The sequence below is a fragment of the Anarhichas minor genome, unplaced genomic scaffold (assembly GCF_050575085.1).
Source record: "Anarhichas minor isolate MPS153535 unplaced genomic scaffold, ASM5057508v1 ptg000028l, whole genome shotgun sequence".
Taxonomy (NCBI): Eukaryota; Metazoa; Chordata; class Actinopteri; order Perciformes; family Anarhichadidae; genus Anarhichas; species Anarhichas minor.
Genome location: NW_027466474.1, coordinates 3668752 through 3690508, shown reverse-complemented (window position 1 = coordinate 3690508; position 21757 = coordinate 3668752). Strand labels below are relative to the sequence as shown.

Sequence of the window (21757 nt, the reverse complement as noted above, 5' to 3'; positions counted from 1 at the left end):
TCTATTTTGGGTTGTTTAATTATGTTTTCGATCCTGATAAAGTCTGAAGTTGTGATCCATGTCTCCACCATGTGGTTTGCTAGTTGATGTTAACCAGGTAACATGCTGGTTAACATCAACCAGGTAAAAGGTTTCTACTGTAGGAAGCTCTGTATCTATGTTTCCACACGTAGAGGTTTCACTGTGCAGGAGTGGCAGTCATCATGTCATTGAAGATAAATGTGCAAGGTTAAATTGCAGTGTGTTCCAAATCCCATTCCCAGATGAGCCGATTGATCAAAAAGGGGATAGTTGTAGACATCGACCATCACATACAGGATCGTGAAGACTAGGGCTGCATAGGTCATTATTAAAGACAAAGAAATGACATGTCGATGTATTATTGGGAAGCATTCTGTGGTTGAATGTACTTCAACAAAAGCCCCGTCAATGGCACGAGTCACTTCGTATGGTTTGATTGGCCTGGTAGAAAGTTGTGTTGATTGTCCAAAAGCCCTGCATTTAACCTCGAAGTGAGAGCCCTTCTTTGAGAGCAATACGTTAGGCTCAAGTGAATGTCAAGGACAATTGGACTAGTAGGAAATTAGAGCAATGTGTTTCAACAGGCGGCGAGAGCAGTTTTGTTCCGTTTCCCATTATGCTAATGGCACTAAAAAGTTAGTATGTTCCTGCATGGATGTCTAATGGGCATGATATCCCCCAGTGCTTCCTTGTGGGAAACCAGGGAACAGCCACACTGTGATATGATGTGCTTTTCTGATCACTGGCTTCTTAATGAAAAAACAATTAGAAGAATATATTTGCACTCCATGGGCAGAATCCCATCCCATCTAATTAGAAATCATTTTCATCGGTTACCTCCGAATTTGAGGCTCTATGAGGTAAAACAAAATAAGATAACATACAGACAAAGATGCTTCTTGTTGTTGATGGGCTGACAGCACACTCCTGACAGGTTTGTCAGAACAGTGTTTCCCTCTCATAGCTGTCGACGGAGCACGGGGTGATAAACAACTGCTATACAAACTCCATCCAGAATAGAAGAACTGAATCTTTAATGTGGTTACTTTGCAGGTCTATAGCTGCAGAGGATGCCTAGAATAAAAAGCATGTTTATTTGTCATGTCTATTTAGGCTTCTCCTCAGAGACAACAAAATATGTACAGTAGTACCGGCTGGGATCCAGAAAGTTCAAAGAAAACTAAATTATTTCTAAGCAGCCATTTTAATTCTTCATAACCACCTCTATTTTTCAACTACTTGAAAGTGTGTATACACAATTGGGTTTGAGCTTTGATTCAGCTTTGCTGCCAAAGCCAAATTAAGTCACTGAGTAACAAGAGTGACAGCCAAATCTGGCTCTATAGAGGAAGGAAAGAAAGGGTTGTTATGTATTCTTGACAGCAGTCTGGTGCGGATGCTCAAATGAAAAGAACGTAGAGGAAGCCAAAAAGGTCAGGCTCATTAAATGTCACCAAAGAGCATCTTAATAATTGAATCACTCAGACAAAGAACCAAATAATTTAGCTTTGAAGGGTTCTTAGGAGCCACTTGCAGTCAGACTTGTAGTTTTATAGTCATTAGAAACTGCTGTAATAATTTTAGGATTGACTGTTGTACAGTGCATTCAATTAAAAAAAGGACGAACATCCAAAAAATTGCTTAAGATATAAAGTATATTGTTTACCAATAAAGACATAAGATTTTTGAGGGCATCCAGTTCTAGTTTTTCACCTCATGCACTGCTCTCAAAACCTGTCAAGAGTCATCACTCTGGATGCAAATTGTCAAACAGGCTGTTTTGTGCCAAAAAACTTAAAAGTAAAATCTTTTGATTCGGGCCGTTTCTTCTCTCACCCGCTCTGTGAAATAACAATGTTGAAGCATCGATGAAACAATAGTGAGGGGAAACGCACGAGTCCAATTAGAAATGCACGAGGGCTAATCGGGAGGTGATGTAAACCCTGAGGGAAAACAGAAACCCACAGCTCCTCCCACAGCTCAGGGTGAGAAGTTCAGCTGTAGACCTCACCACAAAGAGTTCACAACGAAAAAATAGCCCTAATGCAAAATAATATATAAAAAAATGTTGTGTCTTTGTGCTCCCAAATAAAGAATTTAAAGATACAAGCTATTTCTTATCATTAATCCACCCAGAACCACAACATTCTGCATGTGTCGGGAATATTTTGTCATTAGACAGATGAACAATTGCTGCCATAGAAATAATAACAATGGCATAAATGTAAGTTGTTCTCCTACTGTTGTTTATTAGCATCAACAAGCAGAAATGACTCACAAAGACAGCGCCCCAGATCCAGACTGTGTTTCGCTGGAATTTGCTGTAGAAGTGTTTGTGTTGATTAATAGTTTTGACTTTAAGTACTGACTCATGAATCTACAGTATATAAATTAACCTTATCTTATGCGCTAGACTTGATATGTCTTGGTAAAGATGAGTTCTTTGACTGCAGTGAATGACTTTCACAGCAGAAATTAACCTCAGTCATCAGCCGGCTGTGTGAAAATGCATTCACAAATCTCTGGAACATGCAGTCGTGTTAGAGACCTTTTCTTCTGTCAATATATCTTGAAAACGACAGAGTTTATTCTCACAATCGTTTGTCCCTGAAAGCTTGTGACCTGTCAGAGGATATCACACTCGAGACCAAACAAGGTGTTTTATTGTTTTGTGTTGATCAGTAAAACAAGCACAACCCGAGACAGAGAGTTTATGGCTTTCTGTTAGCGCAAGAGTCTGACCATCAATCCACCTCGCTGTGTACCGGTGTGAGTTTGTAACTGTGTGTGTGTGTGTGTGTGTGTGAGAGAGAATGAGAGAAAGGGATGAAAGGAGTACCAACATACTGTAAAATCAGCAACACTACAGAGTGGACTTTAGCCAGAAGCAGTAGAGTGGAGTCAGGGGACCAGTGAGAGTTGAGCTTTACAATGTAAGAAAGACAGACATGCATCACAGTTCCTCTGGGAGAATCAACAAAAGGTGCTAGTGCTTGTGTTATTTTCAGCAGTACTAGTGGTGGTGCCTCAGGAATGGAAACCATTGGATGATTAGCACTGAAATGTGGTACCTTCCATGATAACTGTTTTTATGTTAACATACTAATGTTCTAGTGCCAATATGGTAGATGTCAGCTTTGTAGAAGGCTAAACATGCAGACAATAAAAATGTTGAAATTGAAAAACACAAAATATTCAAGAGGCATTATCACAAATCAGAAAGATGATGCTTAAAAGTTGGACCAAAGGTATTGTAAAACGTAGAAAAACTGAAAAAGTAGAATGGCTATTCCAATTCAAATAAACAAACCAACATGGTCAGAGCATCAACTATTTTTTAATGTGTAGCCTACCGTTACAACAGCGGAGCAACAACGTGTGACACACTTCACATCCCCACTGACGTGTGTCGTCACCAAAACAACTAACAGTAATCAACATTTTCTGTTGAACGAGTCAAAGGACCACGGCAAACTGTTCAACGTCCCAAAAAGAAGTCTGATTGAATAGAAGTCGATGAGAAAATGACCCTACTTCTCACTTGATTGAACACCTCATTAAATATTGTAAATATCAGTCTATGGTCTCAATCTCTAGTTTCAAGTCTTCTTCAATAAAGTCAATTATGGTCCCATTTAGAGTAAAATAGACATTTCAGTGTTTTCGTCTTACAACTAAAACCCTTTCACAGCCTGTTTTCAGTTCATGAAATTTATCGTAACATTTATGGTCGCCTAAACATATATTTTTCTGCATTGGGTTGTACTTAGCTCCACCCTGTCATGTCACTTCTGTTTGAAAAAAAACTAAAACAAGACAGAGGCAGCCAAAAACGGAGGCTTCAAAATGGCATTCCAAAAACCAATGTGTGACGTCATTGGACGTAAAAAATAAATGATTGGGCCATTTTTTTAAATTCGACGTGGTTTTGACGCAACCTGCAGACGAGACAAGACGTCAACTTTCTGGTTCTGGCAGAGGTTTGGCCGCGATGGATTGGATTGTGGGGTAATTATGCCAATGCAACAACTCTTAGTTATTGTCTCAATTGATTTACACAGATGGCTGCATTCATTCAAATTCAGATATCGAAGGACAGACAATGTCAATGTAAACCACTGAGGAATTGGCAGCATGCTGGTTTCCATCTGAGACTGCGAAGCATTGACAAATCATGGATCAGCAAGGACACTTAACGTGTCAGGAAGCAATCTAATTTATTTAATCATCTTTCTAAAGTATACCTTATTGTTACTTGACATTTTGTGGAGAAATACTCCATATTATATCTAACCGTAGCTTCATAAATATTGTAAAGTAGTCAAAATATCATATAATCGCCATCAATGCAGCTACATTTCAAAACAATTCCTAATTGTTGCTAATACGATTAAAAGTGGAAGACTTCTCAGAATCAGCTTCACTCTTGACGTCCCAAAAATATCCTACGCGCACGCGCGCGCGCGCGCGCGCACGCACGCACGCACGCACGCACGCACACACACACACACACACACACACACACACACACACACACACACACACACACACACACACACACACACACACACACACACACACACACACACACACACACACACACACACACACACACACACACACACACACACACACACACACACACACACACACACACACACACACACACACACACACACACACACACACACACACACACACACACACACACACACACACACACACACACACACACACACACACACACACACACACACACACACACACACACACACACACACACACACACACACACACAGGGGTGCAATCAGCTGTGCTCCAACAGGGGCCAGTGAGAAATCAAATCCATTGTGAACATGAAACAGTGTTTTCCTTGTTTCCTCATATACTTCCTTGTGTCTTTTCCTTTGGTTTTTCTTTCAGATCTTCTCCGTCTCCCTTCCTCTCCTTACTTTCTTTCTGCGTGTTGGTTATTACTGTCAGTGGCTGCCTGAGCCTCACTGGAGCTTGTATCAACTCCTTCCTCTCCCCGGTGTGACATTCACAGCATTACAATTGAGCCATCAATCTGTCAAGCTTTACCCCTGCTAAGCCACGAGCTGTGGGAAGCGCAGGAGAGGGACAAGTTTACCTCTCCTTCTGTTTTGCGTCTCTGTAGTTAGGGCTTAACAACTACAATATGTCTCACACATGATGTGAAATAGATACGCTTTTAGCTGCCAACTGAGGCAAGTCATTTTTCACACTCATTCCATCATCCACCGCTGGGTATTTTTTGCTGATGACCGAGTTGGTGACTGTTGGATTCTCATTTTATTTTATTTTATTTTTTTTTAGCAACACCCCCACACTGCTATACCTATCATACACACACACACCCTTCTCTGCAGTTTCTCAAATATTCTCTTTTCTTTCCCTTTGTTTTTGTTCCCCCCTCTCTCCCTAATGTTAGACTGAGCTCCTGTAAGGAGGAGATAAAGCCCCCCGGCAGGGCAGGACCACAGCTGTCACCGTCTGACTTCCTGGACAAGCTCATGGGAAGAACATCAGGATACGATGCCCGCATCAGACCCAACTTCAAAGGTATATGCCAAGGCAGAACAACACGGTAGCCCTCATGAAAATACAGTAGCAAGCACAAGAAAAAACAAAGTCCGTTCGATCCGTGTTGTGAAAGCTTAACAGCTGACCATTCTTATGTGTATGTGTTGTATGCTGTTTTGTCAGAAACCACAATATGATTCCAAGATTTCCAGCTTCCCAGAACATACATATTGAATCAGCTCGTCTACCTTTTCACCCCGTTTGGTTTCGCACAGTACTAGTTCAACTAGTTCAACACCAAAAGCTTTTCACGAAGTGTATTTGCTGTTGCAAAGTATCATATAAACATCATTTCAAAAGTCAGGTTTGCACACAATGATTTTCATAGATGCCAAAATGGACTGACACGTCTCCGTGGCCTTCCTCGCTCTTAGTCTTAACAATCCCAGTGTTAGACATTTCCCTTGATTTATTTTCTGAAAACGTTTTTTGTGGTTGGTTTTAGTCAAGGAGATGTCTTTTGGCTGTAATTACTCATGCAGAAGTGCTTGAGAAAACACATACTTTCTCCCTAGTGCATTTAAAGTAAGGGCTCTTCACTAGCAGAACTGGAGCTTGCATGTCTCAAAATGAATGAAGAAACTGCTGTAAATCATTAAAAAGCCACAGGAGATATGCATTACATTATAATAGGTATTTCTTTGCATGTGGTGCGATTTCATGAATCCCATCTGAGGGGAAAAATTTGTGAATTCAGTCTGTTTTTTCTTTCCTCAGGCCCAGCTGTGAATGTCACCTGTAATATTTTCATCAACAGCTTTGGGTCCATCACAGAAACTACAATGGTAAGAAGGCCTTGAAGATTTCAAATGTTTCACGTTAGTTTTCTTAAAAACAGCATTAGTATGATTTTTTTTTTTTTTTTTTTATTTCCCCTGTGATATTTACAATATCACACAGGGGGAATACAAAAATAGAGAAATCTTGAACACTAAATCCTCTTTCTTTCCTACCAACTTCTTTGCTAATCCATTCAGGGCTGAAGCCGTTCTCTCATTTCTGTGTTTCCTGGAGCATAACAGTGCAACCTTCAGAGACCAATGGGTCACTGACATGCTGATAATGAACTGTCCACTCTGCAATTAAAATGAAAAATTGAGAAAATGGATGAAAAGGAGTATGGGAGAGAGGACGAGGGGTTCAGGGAGAAATTACTGTCCTCAAGTCTGCATTTACAGTGTTATAGCTGCTGGGTCAGCACAACACAGAACTGTTTAAGGGTGTCTGAGGGAGGCCCATGGTCAGACCTCCAGTCCGGTCAGCCGAGAGAACAACAGTAGTAACGGTATCAATGTATGCGCTGGTGAAGCATGCTTTTTATTCTGATAAATGAAATGAACAAGCAAGAAAAAGGAACAATGTACAAAGATGAATTCTGAATTAATTGGACAGATTAGAATTCTAATTAAATTACTCATGTATGTTGGCTGCAGGCAGGAGTGAGTGTCTTCAGTACTTGTCCTTGGCATGGCTTGCAACGTCTGAACAAACACTATACCATCTTATTAAATCGTTACTTTAGGAATATCTGATGAATGTGGTGAGGCAAGGGCCTTTCAACTAGAGTGATGTCTTTATTATCATGAACCACTGAGGTTACATTACAAAGATTGATCATATGTAATAACTCGAGTGCTTACATCGGTCATTACGATTAGGAAATGTGTGAACGTTAAAGAGTATTTTTATTTACAGAAGCACCAATAAGGAAATTAAGCACAATGGACGGATGTACATCATAGCGTATTTATTTGTTGTGTGGATTATATCATTGCCGATATGAAAGACAGAAGAAAGAAAATTGTAGATTTGGTCTTTAAAGTGATATTCCATCCAAAAACGTTTCATCGTGGTTTCTTTTTTCAAATAGTACAATAGCTTTGGTCATCATAAATTCATCATCAGTCAGAGACAAGTAACAGAACATTCCCAGAAACTTCTCAAAGCGCTACTGCAGAATGATCCACTTCTCAGCTCTCCATCTGTACTACAAAGTTCACCGCCGATATATTTTCCATTAACTTCCCCGAGTTCTTCCACAGGACTACAGGCTCAATGTATTTCTACGGCAAAATTGGAACGACCCTCGCCTGGCGTACAGCGAATACCCCGACGACTCGCTTGATCTGGATCCATCCATGTTGGACTCTATCTGGAAACCTGATTTATTCTTTGCAAACGAGAAAGGAGCCAATTTCCACGAGGTCACCACTGATAACAAGCTGCTACGGATTTTCCAAGATGGCAGCGTTCTGTACAGCATTAGGTAACTAAAGAGAATATTCCCAAATACCGTTATGGCCAGTTTGAGAATGACATCATGAATGACATGTAGCTGCAGTATGATGGGAAAAAATGTCATTTATTCATTCAACTGCTTTGATATTATCCGATTGTGGCTCCGATTGTGGCTACCTTACTCCGAGTGGCTAAATAAGTCACTTCACTGACGCACAATGAACATTATGTATGTTCAAAAAATATTTTTAAATGTAATTTTTAATGAGATGACAATAATTTGGCAAGTGTGTACTATGAAGTGAGTTTGTTAAATAACACTCTACACCAGACAAGAAATTTGCAAATGGCTTATCAAACCACAACATAGGAGGAGATGACACCCGTGTAGTCCCTGCTTACGTTTCACACAAGTTTCCTCACAACTTTAATCAGAGAAATGTAACCAAATTGTAACCAAAAGTAAAAGTGTGCAAACATTTAGTTGAGCAGTTCTTGGCACATTTCGCATTGTTTTGGTCATTTTGCCTCAGAAAAACACATTCATTTCAATTGGAAGCCTTCTCTTTGGTGCTTTTCTGCATATTTTATTTTTTTAAAGTAAGTTAAAATTTTTATAATTTTTTAAGTCCTACTATACGAATTAAAAGCATATATTTCTACATTTGTTTTGAGAACAGACAAACAACATAAGTCCTCTGTTGCAAATACAGATAATCACCTCATCATACCACTTATTCACTGCATCTTCTAGATCTGCCTGCCAACTAGGTTTCGTAATTACAACATATTTGTGTGCACTAAATACATGACACAATGAATCCCATGTTAGGAGAATCAATCAGTTGGCTATTTGTAGTCTGTTCTTCAGCTGAAAAAGACATTGTGTCATCAGAACACAGAAGCAAATGGATGGATGTCTGTGTGTCTGTGTGTGTGTGTGTGTGTGTGTGTGTGTGTGTGTGTGTACTGCTGGCGGCTCTTGTCTCGCCTCTGGGCGATGCATTAGAGCAGGTAATTACACAGTTTTCCTCCAGACAGACTACCAAATAGCTCTTACACTCTCTCTCTCTCTCTTCTCTGAGGCTTTTTGAAGGCTTAATGCATCAACACCACAACAAATAAGAGCAGGGATGCCTGCACCAATTACTTTGCCATTATTGTGGTGCGACAAGTAATCAAATGGTAGAGTAACTCAGTGTTTTCCAAGCTACTCATTTAAAAAAAAGAAAATCTTTTTAGTTTTCTCATTTGTACAATTTTATTGAATTGAACACGTACTCCTGACTCCTTTTAATACTTTGCAAAACAAAGCAGCTTGGCACTGATATATGTTTCCCTGTAATCTGTTAACCCATCTTGTGCTTTGATGTCTTTTCCTTGAGCCCCTTTGTGCTTTTGGGCCACTTTTGACATCCCCTATTGCTTCTCTTCTCCAATCTGTCTTTTCTATCTTAGGCTGACTCTTGTGCTGTCCTGCCCTATGGACTTGAAGAATTTCCCAATGGACATTCAGACCTGTACAATGCAGCTTGAAAGCTGTGAGTCTTCTCTTTGACTTCCTCTTGTCTCACTTTCCCCTTTTTATCTGCCCCTTTTTCTGATTTTTTTACATTTTGCCCGGCTTGTAAGGTGCTTTATCTCGCTATATTCCAAGAGATAGGAACTACATCATGACTATAACTGTGTCTATAGCTGTGTCAATATCTGGGATGTATTTACAAAGTCCATATGGAGAAGGGTTTATGTTTTCCAATTCCATCTCCTGTGTTCTCCAAAACCCAAAATTGAACAGCAAAAGTGTAAGGAATGAATTAAACAGTGTGCGTTTGTCAGCTACCATCTAATCTGCTGTGCCAGATACCGTTGAATGAAAATTATTTATCACACATTTTCCTGTATTATTTTAATGCTTTTCATTATACATTATATATGTGAGATTCTGCGTTTTTTCCCTCTTCACCTTACATTACAGTCACTTGCCATCATTCGTACTTATTTTTATCCAACGGTTAATTTGTTTAAACTGCCTGCCTTGCACTCCGCCATTGGACAATCTGAAAAGCCACAATGCATTTTGAAGCAGTTGAGTATGTCCAGGAGCTCACGTCTCATACTCAGAAATTCTTGCTAATATAATCAGGCATTTCTTGCATACACAAAATTCACATACTATGCAGTTTGAGCGCACATTGTAAACTGCACAGAATGCAAATCTTTAAAGGTATAGCAACAATAAGGGCTGGTGGGGCTTAGAAAATAGTCAGTTTACCATTAGTGTTCACATTTACTGTACATATATTGAAAGTGTTCAAGAAATGTATAAAAAGGCAAACCTTTAAAATTTTAATACATAGATAAAATGTCGGGAAAGAAAAATATTCTTCCCTTTCAGTGTTCCCTTTAGCAGAGATAGGATCTGCTCTCGTGAAACCAATTTTCCAGGATATAAATAATAAAACTTTAATTGTGTGTCCCTTTTATTATACGTGACCCACCCTCTGTGCCTAGAAGTGACCTAATTTCCTGTCATAGGGACAAAAGAATTTAAAGTGTAGCAACAGGGAGGAAACAGAAGGAGCACTCAGACCGTGAAGTCCCTGCACCTTTTCAGAAGCATCTCTCACAAAATAAATAAGTCAAGCTGAACGCTGGTATCTCCACATGCATCCTTATCTGATCCAACAAGAACAAGAGGTATTGGTTTGTATAAAACTCCCTCTTTGTACAGGAGGCGGCATGATTTATATCTGCAAATGAACACAGGGACAAACAGATAAAAAAAATCCAATAAATTGTGTGCACAACGTACATCAGGCAGAATAAAAACAAAAATATAAAGACATTTTACCCTTTAGAAGTGGGACAGGTACATAAGGGAGGGGACTCAGGCAAACAGATGTGGGCTTGCAGCAGTGTGTGTGTGTGTGTGTGTGTGTGTGTGTGTGTGTGTATATAACATCACACCGCCATTAGAGGAGGCGTAATCTTTCCTGATTAAAGGCCTCTGGTGACGAAACTTGGCCTTGTGTTGACAAGTGCGATAGTACGCCACCCAAAGGTGTGATCACCTTGGCTAGAGCTTGATCTTGAGAGGACATTAAAGGTTTTACTGCCGTTACTAGAGCTGCAGAAACATCGGGAAAGCACGAGAGAGGCGTGTGATGAAAAAAAAGAGAGAGCCAAGACCAATCTTCTTTTCTGGCCTTATATGCCAATGGCTTATATAGATATATAAATAGAACCAACAGTATGATTCTGCCTCATTCTGACACATCAAAGCTCCATATATGCAGTTTATACCGCCACGCTTTGCCCCGAGCCATTAGCCACCAGTAACCTCAAATCTATTTTGAAACTTACACCACAAGTGAAAAGCACGTATAACAATCTGAATCATAACCATGGCTGCGTTAAGATGGTGGCTTTCATTAGGTGAACAGCTTTTTAACGTGAAAAAGAAGACATGTGACCAACGGTCATTACTCTACCTTGCTGAGGTATTCCTGACATAGTGCCTCATGAATTTAATTTCTATTGCACCTTAAACATTATGTCAATTATGTTTCGTCCCCTCTTAGCTGTAGCTGGCTCGTTATCTTGAAGCCTTGCTATTCCCCTTGCTTGTTACAGCAGGATGTGTGAATGACAGCGAATCCAGAAACGAGATTAGTGTGTTTTAGTTGTGTTGTTTTTCCAGGCGTGTGGGCAGGACATGGTGTAACATCTTGAATAATTGATGACTTTGTTACTTGGGCCCTAAAAGGGTCCCAGTGGACATCAGTATTATTCATATGTGCAAGAAATTCTGTGGTGTTGCATGAGGCTTGAATTTCACATATTTATAATCAGGTAGCTTTGAAAAGGAGCACAACCCTCAAAAAGAGCAACCTTGTGTGGAAGCAGAATACTTATTGACTCATCCCGAGTGGTTCACTAAACTGTATATTCACTTGTAAAAATAGATATATATGCAATATTGTTCGTTTGTTCATTCTAATCAGCTCAGTATTTGTTGGCACATATAGCATCTCCCGCTGTCATAGGATATGCTCCTCATGTCCTCCTTTATTCTGTAACCTTCAAGTAACCACAACAACATGACTGGAGCTGTGGTGGGTGACCTTTATTGTGACAAACATGATGGCAGAGGGTAGCTGGACAGTTGGGCGAAAGAGACATTATATCGCCACAAAGTTTCATTCTCTCGGTCTGATTAGCCACGGTTTCCAATGTTTCTCATGCACAGACTTTATGCTATGGCAACAAGATCCCAATTACAGTCGTGGTGTAGGAAAGAAATCAGGTTAAGGAGGAGGAGGAAGAAGGGGATGAGGATCACAGCGAAAGTGATAGACAGAATACAAATATTTAACAGCTAGGACGATGATACACCATGCCATCTTTTGAAATATACAGTAAAAGCATTGTTTTTGTGAAACTTATAGCAAACAAGAAATGTTAATGTTATATCCTGCGACTGATGCATTCCCCCTTCATTGTCAGTAATGGTGTAAGTCCTTGTTTTCATGTCTACTTGGAGAACCTTTGCTGAAATATTATAAATATAAATGGAAAATGATGGAGTGCAGTTGCAAGTAAATGCATCTCTCCCCAAAATCTTATTAGAATCTGAGCTGAGGCATTTTAAAATGTTTTGTCGAAGACTTTATAGGTCTTAGATATTATATACTCTCAAGGCAAAATAATGAACTATAGAGCATCGTATAGCCCTCTTTGGCAAGTCAGTGTCATTTTTGAAAAATGTATGCCACGGTGAAAAGGTATGCCACAATTTGTCTTAAATTATGTGCAAAATGCATGAAAAGAGGAACAATATGTGCCTTCGTAGTCTATTCAATATAACCTAAGATAAAGTGAAAAAATATGACATTTCATACCATTTCTGTCTTATTTAATCTTCTCTTTATCTCCTCTGTTCTTTCACAGTTGGTTACACCATGAATGACTTGATCTTTGAATGGCTGTCTGAGAACCCCGTTCAAGTGGCTGATGATCTTACCCTCCCCCAGTTTGTGCTAAAAGAGGAGAAGGATTTGGGCTACTGCACTAAGCATTACAACACAGGTACATCATAAATTCCACATATGGTGTCAAGAAACCAGGGACCCCACGTTGAAAGTCCAAATTGTAATTGAGTGCTTCAGTTTATTTCTTCTCCAGAGATGAAATCAGTTAGGCATGCAATAGAGATGATTCAGCTACTACAACAACTCAAAGACGCCGTTAACTATTGGTTCTGGGATTGAACTTATAACCTGCTGTATGGTTTTATTAAACAGTTGCTTGAACCAGAATGTTCCTTTACCATACAGCCTATTCTCCCAGTCCCATCCCAACAGTTTAAGCAATGCTAAGCATGCCAGTTAAATATACTATGTCATGTGTCTGCAGGTAAATTCACCTGCATTGAGGTGAAGTTCCACCTGGAACGTCAAATGGGCTACTACTTGATCCAGATGTACATCCCCTCCCTCCTCATCGTCATCCTCTCATGGGTGTCTTTCTGGATAAACATGGACGCTGCACCAGCCAGAGTGGGTCTGGGCATCACCACTGTACTGACGATGACCACGCAGAGCTCTGGTTCAAGGGCCTCGCTGCCGAAGGTGGGTCTGGAGACGTATGATGGTTTGAACGTAGCGGAAGGTGGATTCTTTGTTTGTTTACCGAGCAAACTGATCAGCAAGAACCCAGAGATGCCGGGGATGTATTACCGGCAGGGCTCAAAAACATTTCTTTATTCTTTTTACTGGGGTATTTAGTCGTAGTTATAAAATGTTGGGCTATTTATATTTATGATTTCCCATGCACCGTATGTCTGAAAATGAATGGTGCACAATGACATTTAAGTCACAGAAACCAATAAATATAAATGTAATCATATGCTGTTCTTCCTCCAATAAGCAAGTCTGTGTGAGAGGAAACAGGACTGCAATAGGTATCCTGGTTGTGTCAACCAATGTTGGGTAAAAGAGGCATTTGAAGGATGCTTTGGAAAAGTATGACCTATTAGAGCGTATTTAGGCATGAAATGCTGACTTTGCACAAGGCAGTTTCTAATTAAGGACAAGGCTAGAGATTAACGAGCAGACAGACAAACAAAGGCCAGTAGGCCGAGGACACTGGCTTGTGAAAGACATGCAGGGCAGTGCACACAGATCCCTGGGGAGAAGGTCAGGGAACAGGTGAGAGACGGATTGTATTCTACCTTCATGACGGTAAACACTTTTTTCTGATTGGCTAAAATTGTGTTTTTGAATACCTTGACGATAGACAACCGGCTAACAGTTTAACCATCATTCTAGATCACTGCATAAGGTGTATTAGATTGCTCAAGGTATACTAGATAGCTGGGAACCATAGCAAACGCACTTCGGCCCAGTGTTACAACCCAGCTCTATTTATGTTTTAGAGTTTGACTGCTTTCTCTATATTTTTTTTTTTTTTAAATTTGGCACAAACATTCACCTGGACTCATGAAGGAACCCATTAGAATTGGGTGGTCAAAGGTCACTGTGATCTCAAAACATGTTTTTATCAAGAAATTATATGCTAATTATGACAATTTCACACAAATGTCTAATATGATAAAGTGATATAGTGATGACATTTGAGACAAACATGGATGTAAACTGCAACATGAATGGTTTGCAGTAGTATGCCACCTTTATCTAAAAAGGGGAATAATCTCAAAGCCAGGTTCTCCATTTCAGGATCGACCAGTTCACATTAAAATCTGAACATTGAACAATCACAGTCTTATCTGCCAGCCACTAAGCAGCTCCACTGGAACAGTTAGGGGTTAAGTGCCCTGTTCAAAGACACCCAAGTGATGGCAATCAGGGAGGTGGAACACTGCCCTTTCACTCTTCCCTTACAGATTCAACCGACGTTCCCAAACTTTATTGCTTCCGGCCCCTCAAAATGAATATGTCTACACACTGGTTCTGGCCGTAGTGTGGATGCAAGCTGTTCCTACTTAGAGTGTTTGATTTTAAGACGCCTGAAGAGGTCAAAATATCCAGTATTTGACAAGAAAAAAATATATATATAATAATTCTTGAAAGAATCTATAGGTACAGCGACAGTTTCAAATGGTTTCCTATAGATATCCACACAATGCACGCTCAGTGGGCGTTGATGATTTGCTGTGACATATATTCTCTCTCGACCGACCTAGCACCGCAAGTCTTGAACAAGTGACCTGTCTCATGTGTCAACTGCCCACAACCCACTGGCTCATTACAATTCTAGACCTTCTCAAAGATGTATGTCATACGTGCCAGGGCGGAGGAATGGGTAGATCATGCAGCACCCACGGATAATCCGTTGATAACTGTGACCGTGTCTGTTTCCCAGGTGTCCTACGTAAAGGCTATCGACATTTGGATGGCGGTGTGCCTTCTGTTTGTGTTTGCTGCCCTGCTGGAATACGCAGCCGTTAACTTTGTCTCAAGGCAACACAAGGAGTTCATCAGGCTGAGGAAAAGGCAGCGGCAGCAAAGAATAGTAAGTAATCACACGCACACAAAGGCCAATGCATGCTCACACACACACACACACACACAAATGCTTGAACACACATATTGTGGCAGATTTTAAAAAGGAAGCATGAGGAGGCCTCAAGCACACATGCATGCACACACTCCAGTCCTTGTCGGTCTCTATAACATTGGCTTATGCCTCTTGTTATTGTGGGCTGCTGTATATCCAGGAACTGACATCAACACGCTACAGCTGGCTGTCATATTACATGAGGCAGATCTGTTCATCTCAGTTCAGTTTGTTTCCATCATGAGCACGACCTGTGACAAGCCACTGCCATCCTCTCCCTCTGTCACTACATTTGGCACAGAACAGCAGCCTACCTACCAACCCTGTTGCAGTGGGATACCCTAACCCTCCATTCATACTGCAACACTGATACATTTCTGTATTCTGACCCATTGTGGTCAGTTTGAGACACTTTGACTACATTTGTCATGCTTTTGTATAACAAGTTATCCGTAACTGACCAACTACTGACAAATCTTCTGGTTGAAAAAAAAAAGAAAATTACCCTACTTTTCACTTGATTTATCACCTCAGTAAAACATTGTAAACATGTGTTTATGGTTTCAATCGCTAGTTTCAATTATATCCAATACAGCATGATGCTCATTTAGTAACTTACGGTCCCATTTAGAGTCAAATGGACCATAAAGCAGAGTATGCTTTAGGAAGGGGCTACACAGTGATTGACAGGTCGCTACTGCTACCAGAGCCATATACGGCTTCTCAACATCACTCCTCCGCATTCCAAATATGGTCACTTTCGTTCACTAGTTGCAAAAAGCCAAGATGGCCACAAACCAATGGGTGACGTCATGGCACGTGTTATATACAGTCTACGATCCAAACATACATCCTCTGAATTGGATCCATATGTTGAACGACGATTATTAAGGCAAACAGCTTGTAAGTTGACAAATAAAAGTGTTTACAGCATGAGAAACCTTGTGTGACACAGAAAGGTTTGTCTCGAGAGAAACAGACGGGACATCTTGAAAATCCCATTAAACAGCTCACTGGCTCGGCAGCTTCCCAGGCTCATGGCAAAGTTCCGTTGTAAAAGCAGATTTACCGGGCAGTGTGCCCTCCTGCGTCGATACAGGAGAGAGAAAATAAGGGTCTTCAGAGAAAAAGACTTCCCCTGTCCACATTAGTTGCACAATTACTCCCACTCTGGAGTTTGAGGTCACTAACTATCCATCTGAGAGGTATTGACGCACGACTATGTGTTGTGCTAGAGAGAGGTTGGGAACCTGATGGAGCGTACAAATCCCAGACTGACCATGGTTTAATCAATGCACTTTCAGCTTTGTGTTTGACAGCTCTGGTGATCGCCAAAAAGCTATAGCAAGAATATCCACACAGCCTTCAAAATTACAAAATAAGTTGCTTTCATTTATAATATTTACAAAAATAACTTGAGGATTCTTCATTCATCTTCAAAGGCAGTTCCCGAAACAAACAGCCGCAGACAATGCCCTGTATTATCACACTCACAGTGTAATTAAAAGTAGAGAGCGTGTGCTTGAGTCTGTTTGAATTTGAAGTTTGCATCTTTAATCACTTTATCTTTGGCAAGGCAAAGGTTGATTTTTCATTTAAATGAAGCAGGGGGAATTATTCTTTCCAGCTAAATGCTAAGGCCCATGTCCAAAACTTCTTTTTTTTTTTTTATTATAAATTCAACACTAATTCATTTCCCTTTCAAGAGACGACCAAACTTTACAGCTAAAGATGAAATAAGGAGCAATAACTCTTATTTCAATGTGTCTACCTTCCTTTCCAATGGAGGTGTTTGCCATTCAGCCTGGAAGTGTTGAGTCGTTGCGGAAAGTGAATGACATCCCTGGTAACAACTCAACCTACAGGAACCTGAGTCAGCACTGCAGCGCCTGTGCCAGGGTAAAATATTTAACCCTTTGTCCACCCTGACCTTCGAACCCAATTTTTGTCCAGGACTAAGTCATCCAAATTGATTGTGTACTTTCACTTCAAACCTCAATATTTCCTGGCATTTCTCCAACATCCAAAACCCACTTTGTGCTGATCTCGCCCCGTCACTAAAGCCTTCTCTTTCTGACCTCCTGGAATTCTTGCCCTTTATTCCCTCCCGTGTGTATCCTGTTTTCAAGGCTAATTTAAAATATTACATTCCTACCTCTTGTTCTCTCCTTTTCAAACGTGTAATTCTTTTTTTCCAGGACACTCCAAGAATTGTGGCATTAATTAATGACAAAACAATACTTTAGTTTTTATTTTGTATTGTCTAGTTTAAAGAAACTAGTTAAACATTTTGGGAATTTCCTTCTTGACAGGACTTAGAGTAAAGGTTGATACCACTCTATAACTATGGAGCTACAGCTGGTAGCCAGTTAGCTTAGCATAGCATAAAGGCACAAGGAACTGCTAGCTTGGCTCTGGCAGAAAATAACAATCTGCCTCTCAGAACCTCTAAAAATCTGAAATGAACAGGTTACAATTTGTTTGTTCAATCTGTACGAAATCAAAAGTGCAAAAATTGTATTTGTTGCCTTTGGACAGAGCCAGGCTAGCTGTTTCCCCCCTGGTTCCCGTCTTTATGCTAAGATAAGCGAACTGCAGCTCCATATTTACGAAACAAATATGATTGCGGTATCAATCTCCTGATCCAACTCTCGGAAAGAAAGAAAATAAGCGCATTTCCCAAAATGCCAAACTATTCGTGTTTAATTTTTTTCAACAAATCTTTTCGTTTATTGTTAGCATTATTAATATATATAATTTAAAAAAAACTGTCACTGCTCACTCTCTGAAAACAGCCAGTTCCAAAATCACATTTTGCTCTGTGGAGAATAATCAGTCTCAACTGATCTTATGCCAACAAATCAGTGTGTAGCTGCTGCTGAGAGCACAGAAGATGAGCACCTATTATCTTTAGAGAAACGCACCATTAGCCTTTAGCACATGATGTACTGTATCGTTTAGGAAGTAGGAGGGATAATTAAGCTATGCTAGAAGAGCTACAACTCCCTATCCTCCAGTTGTATGGTGCAATTTGTCACTGAGGCAACCGATAGTTAGTAACCATAACATTACTCACAACCGGGCAATTGTAAGGAGGAGGAAGATTACAGTAAATTAAGTTAGCGGCTATGTCTTTAGCTAAACAGTGAAAGTGCAACCAGGGGGTGTTGGCAAGAGATCAGAAGTCGTGGAAGTTTTTAAAAGGACTAAATGAATATACTGGGCAGTGACAGACCAGTGGAGACATGTGTGAAATACATTAGTAGCATTGGACCTTTGACAAGAGCTGGTAGTGTCTCACCTCCAAGTCTGTCCGGCACAGAGATGTGAAGTTCAGCAGAGTACCAGAGAGCTGCCAGGGTCAGTGAGAGAGACGTGAGAGTGAGAGGGGGACGCAGGGATCAGATCTTTCACACTGACTACTAATCATCCAATTTAGATCCCACATCTTCACTTTCCGCTGCTAAAGTGAATCTCTCAAAGTGGCAGAGGACTGTCAGAGTTAAGCTGCATGTCTATTAATATTCTCTCCAAAGGGCGGGAACAGTGTCTCGTTTTTTGCAAAAGAAAAAAGAAAAAGAAAAAAAGAAGTGCCCCTTCATTCATCAAAGCATAATGCCAAGTGCAAGGTTTTTTTTTTGGCGGGGGTAAGATCATGACTTTTTATAAATAGGCATTTTGAAAGGTCTGTCATTCTGCAACTTTGAAGAGCTGGAAAGGAGAGATGGAGGTTCATTTTTTGATTAACTTTCAGAATTAGAAATTCCTTTCTTCCTCCTAATGATGATGCCCTCCGATTCCCCTCTTTGTGTCATAGAAACTTCAACAAGCTTAAAGATTCTCTGTATGGAATTCAGAGCATAGTTATTGCCGCCACGCGGCTCTTCTGACGAGGACAGCTGAGCCAGCAGCTAACGGTGCTAACAGCATGAACAGTGCAAATAATGGCAACAGTGCCGACAGAGCTCTGCAATTATGCTGTTGGTCGGGTCACCGTTATCAGCTGTAACCACCGTATTAGCACAGTGCAGATTGGCAGCCATGAGGTGAAGCCGGAAACACAAAGGGAGAGCATCTTCATTATCTGCACACGACGACATAACTCAGCTATATCCTTTGATATAACAAATAGTATTTAATAATCCAAACAAAGATGGCAGCAATGACATGCCTTTGCTTAATTTATACATGATCCAAAAAAAATTTATGTCATTATTTATCAATTTTGAAATGATTTTACTTATTCGATATTTTCATACGAATAAATGTGTTAAGATTTTCTTGCGTTGTACCAAAACAGTAAGGACATCGGTCATCTCAAGTAGTCACAATTTGAGAAACAGATTTTTGATATTCTTTGTCTTTTAGGCTGTTAGAAATACCTCGTGTTGTTGTGTGATCATGTGGGTTTACATTACCAGGCACTTCGTTCTTGGAGCAATAAATACTTACCTGTGTGACATGAATGGACTGTAATGGTGACACATGGGAAGCACAAACTACCCGTTTTGCACACAATCAGTGACAAACATTTACTGTATACAAAAATGCAATAGGCTGTAAGCTAATTTGGGTCGACAGCGAGAGGCCAATCTGTTTTCCCTCTGCTTGACTCCACAGGAGGATGAAATGGTGAGGGACAGCCGTGGTTTTTACTTCCGGGGTTATGGACTGGGTCACTGCCTGCAGAAGGATGGTACCGCTGTGGAGCCGGCCACTGTGTTCACCCCACCGCCGCCGCCTCTTCCTCCTCCAGTTACCTTGTACGACGGCGAGGTACTTCACAAACGTTTTGTGGACCGGGCCAAGCGCATTGACACCATATCCAGAGCCGTCTTTCCCTTAGGCTTCCTCGTATTCAACATCTTCTACTGGTTCACCTATAAAGTGCTGCGAAACGAGGACATCCATGCAAATTTGTAGAACGCTCTCTGCCGACTCCAGTTACTACATTTCTTTTTTCTTCCTCAGAACCAAAACTGCCTGTCAGATCTAAATTACAAAGAGGAGATGTGTCTGGCGGCATATCCGCTTCTCTATCTGCTAAAAACTTTGTGCTCAGGTGCGTCTTTTGGGATCTCAGACAAAGAGTGATTAAGCCGAAAGACAAGGTTAAACTGCGTGGATTCATGGCTGGTGTTTGCGATTGCCCTCTCGTTTCTGTCTTGGTTGGATTCATGCGGATTACAACAGAGACAAAACACTACTGGTACTTTTGTGGTTCATGACCTTTGTGTGAGATGATGAGAGTCCAGAGAAGTCCATGTTGATCCTGGCTGGATGAGATATACTGACTTGAATTTTGAATGAATGAATGTTTTTGAAAACTCAAAAGATAAAAAGGTTCTTTTTACACCTTTAGATTATCTAACGGGTACAAATGGGTGCAGGGGGGAGGAATGAATCTTTGAGATTTAATATTTATTAAGTGGTGATAACTCAATTAATATTATATATATATATATACATATATATAAAACAGTGTAAAAAGTGTATATTAAAAAAACTGTTCATTAAACTGCACAAAGCACAAATATGTATTTCCTTTTGTCTAAATTTAAATAAATTGTTATTCTGCAAGGAAACCAGAAATGATTTGTTGCTCTTTAAGCTGAAGATTTGATGTTGATTACTTTGAAAAACGATGAAGGGGTTGTGCACAGAAATGTTTTCTTTTAAGTGCGTAAGAATTCAGTGACAGAATAAATGCATCACACACACACAATTACTTTTCCATTGCAGTCCTTTAACAACTCCAAACCCCAAGAGGGAAGGGAAAAACCTTTAACCGAAGGTGGAAATCAAACTCTACAGTAAAGCAAATTGTGAGTTCTCGGATGCTAAAAAAGTAATCAGTTCACATCAGTGGTGCTGGGTCTTTGTCAAGCTTTTTTTGTGAAACCATACTTGCACTATCAATCTGGGAGGAATCTGGACGAACTTGTTGAGAAAAAACGCATAAGAGCTGCCATTTCTTTACCAGTCTCAGGAGTGGCTTTTGAAAGTGTGGAAATGCGGCGGAGGGGGAGCATCGCCAGCTAGGGAGGATGAATGAATTTTTTTAATGGGAAATCAGAGGGGTGTTTTATCAACTAATGAGTTTGAAAAGGGCTTGGTGTTCCACTGCTAATGACAATGAATTCAGAGAGGCAGCCGGAGCCTACTGTCCTTTTGTCGGCAATCCTAATCAACTCCTCTGTATTGTATGGTTCCCCAGGTAATGAAAAAGAGTGAGTGTGTGTGTGTGTGTGTGTGTGTGTGTGTGTGTGTGTTCCTGTGCTTTCAAGCATGCCTTTGTTTCTACTTTATCCTCTCT

The 21757-nt window shown here is 40.4% G+C and overlaps 1 protein-coding gene across 1 annotated transcript; it reads left to right on the top strand.

Annotated features, from left to right (window-relative positions):
* The first annotated feature begins 4823 nt into the window (after positions 1 to 4823).
* On the top strand, positions 4824 to 20364 carry glra4a (glycine receptor, alpha 4a). The gene is given in 9 exon segments (XM_076103255.1): positions 4824 to 5424; positions 5426 to 5604; positions 6343 to 6410; positions 7668 to 7891; positions 9322 to 9404; positions 12814 to 12951; positions 13279 to 13493; positions 15247 to 15396; positions 20062 to 20364. Coding segments are annotated over 9 exon segments (1482 nt in total). The 5' UTR covers positions 4824 to 5302.
* Positions 20365 to 21757: the final 1393 nt, after the last annotated feature.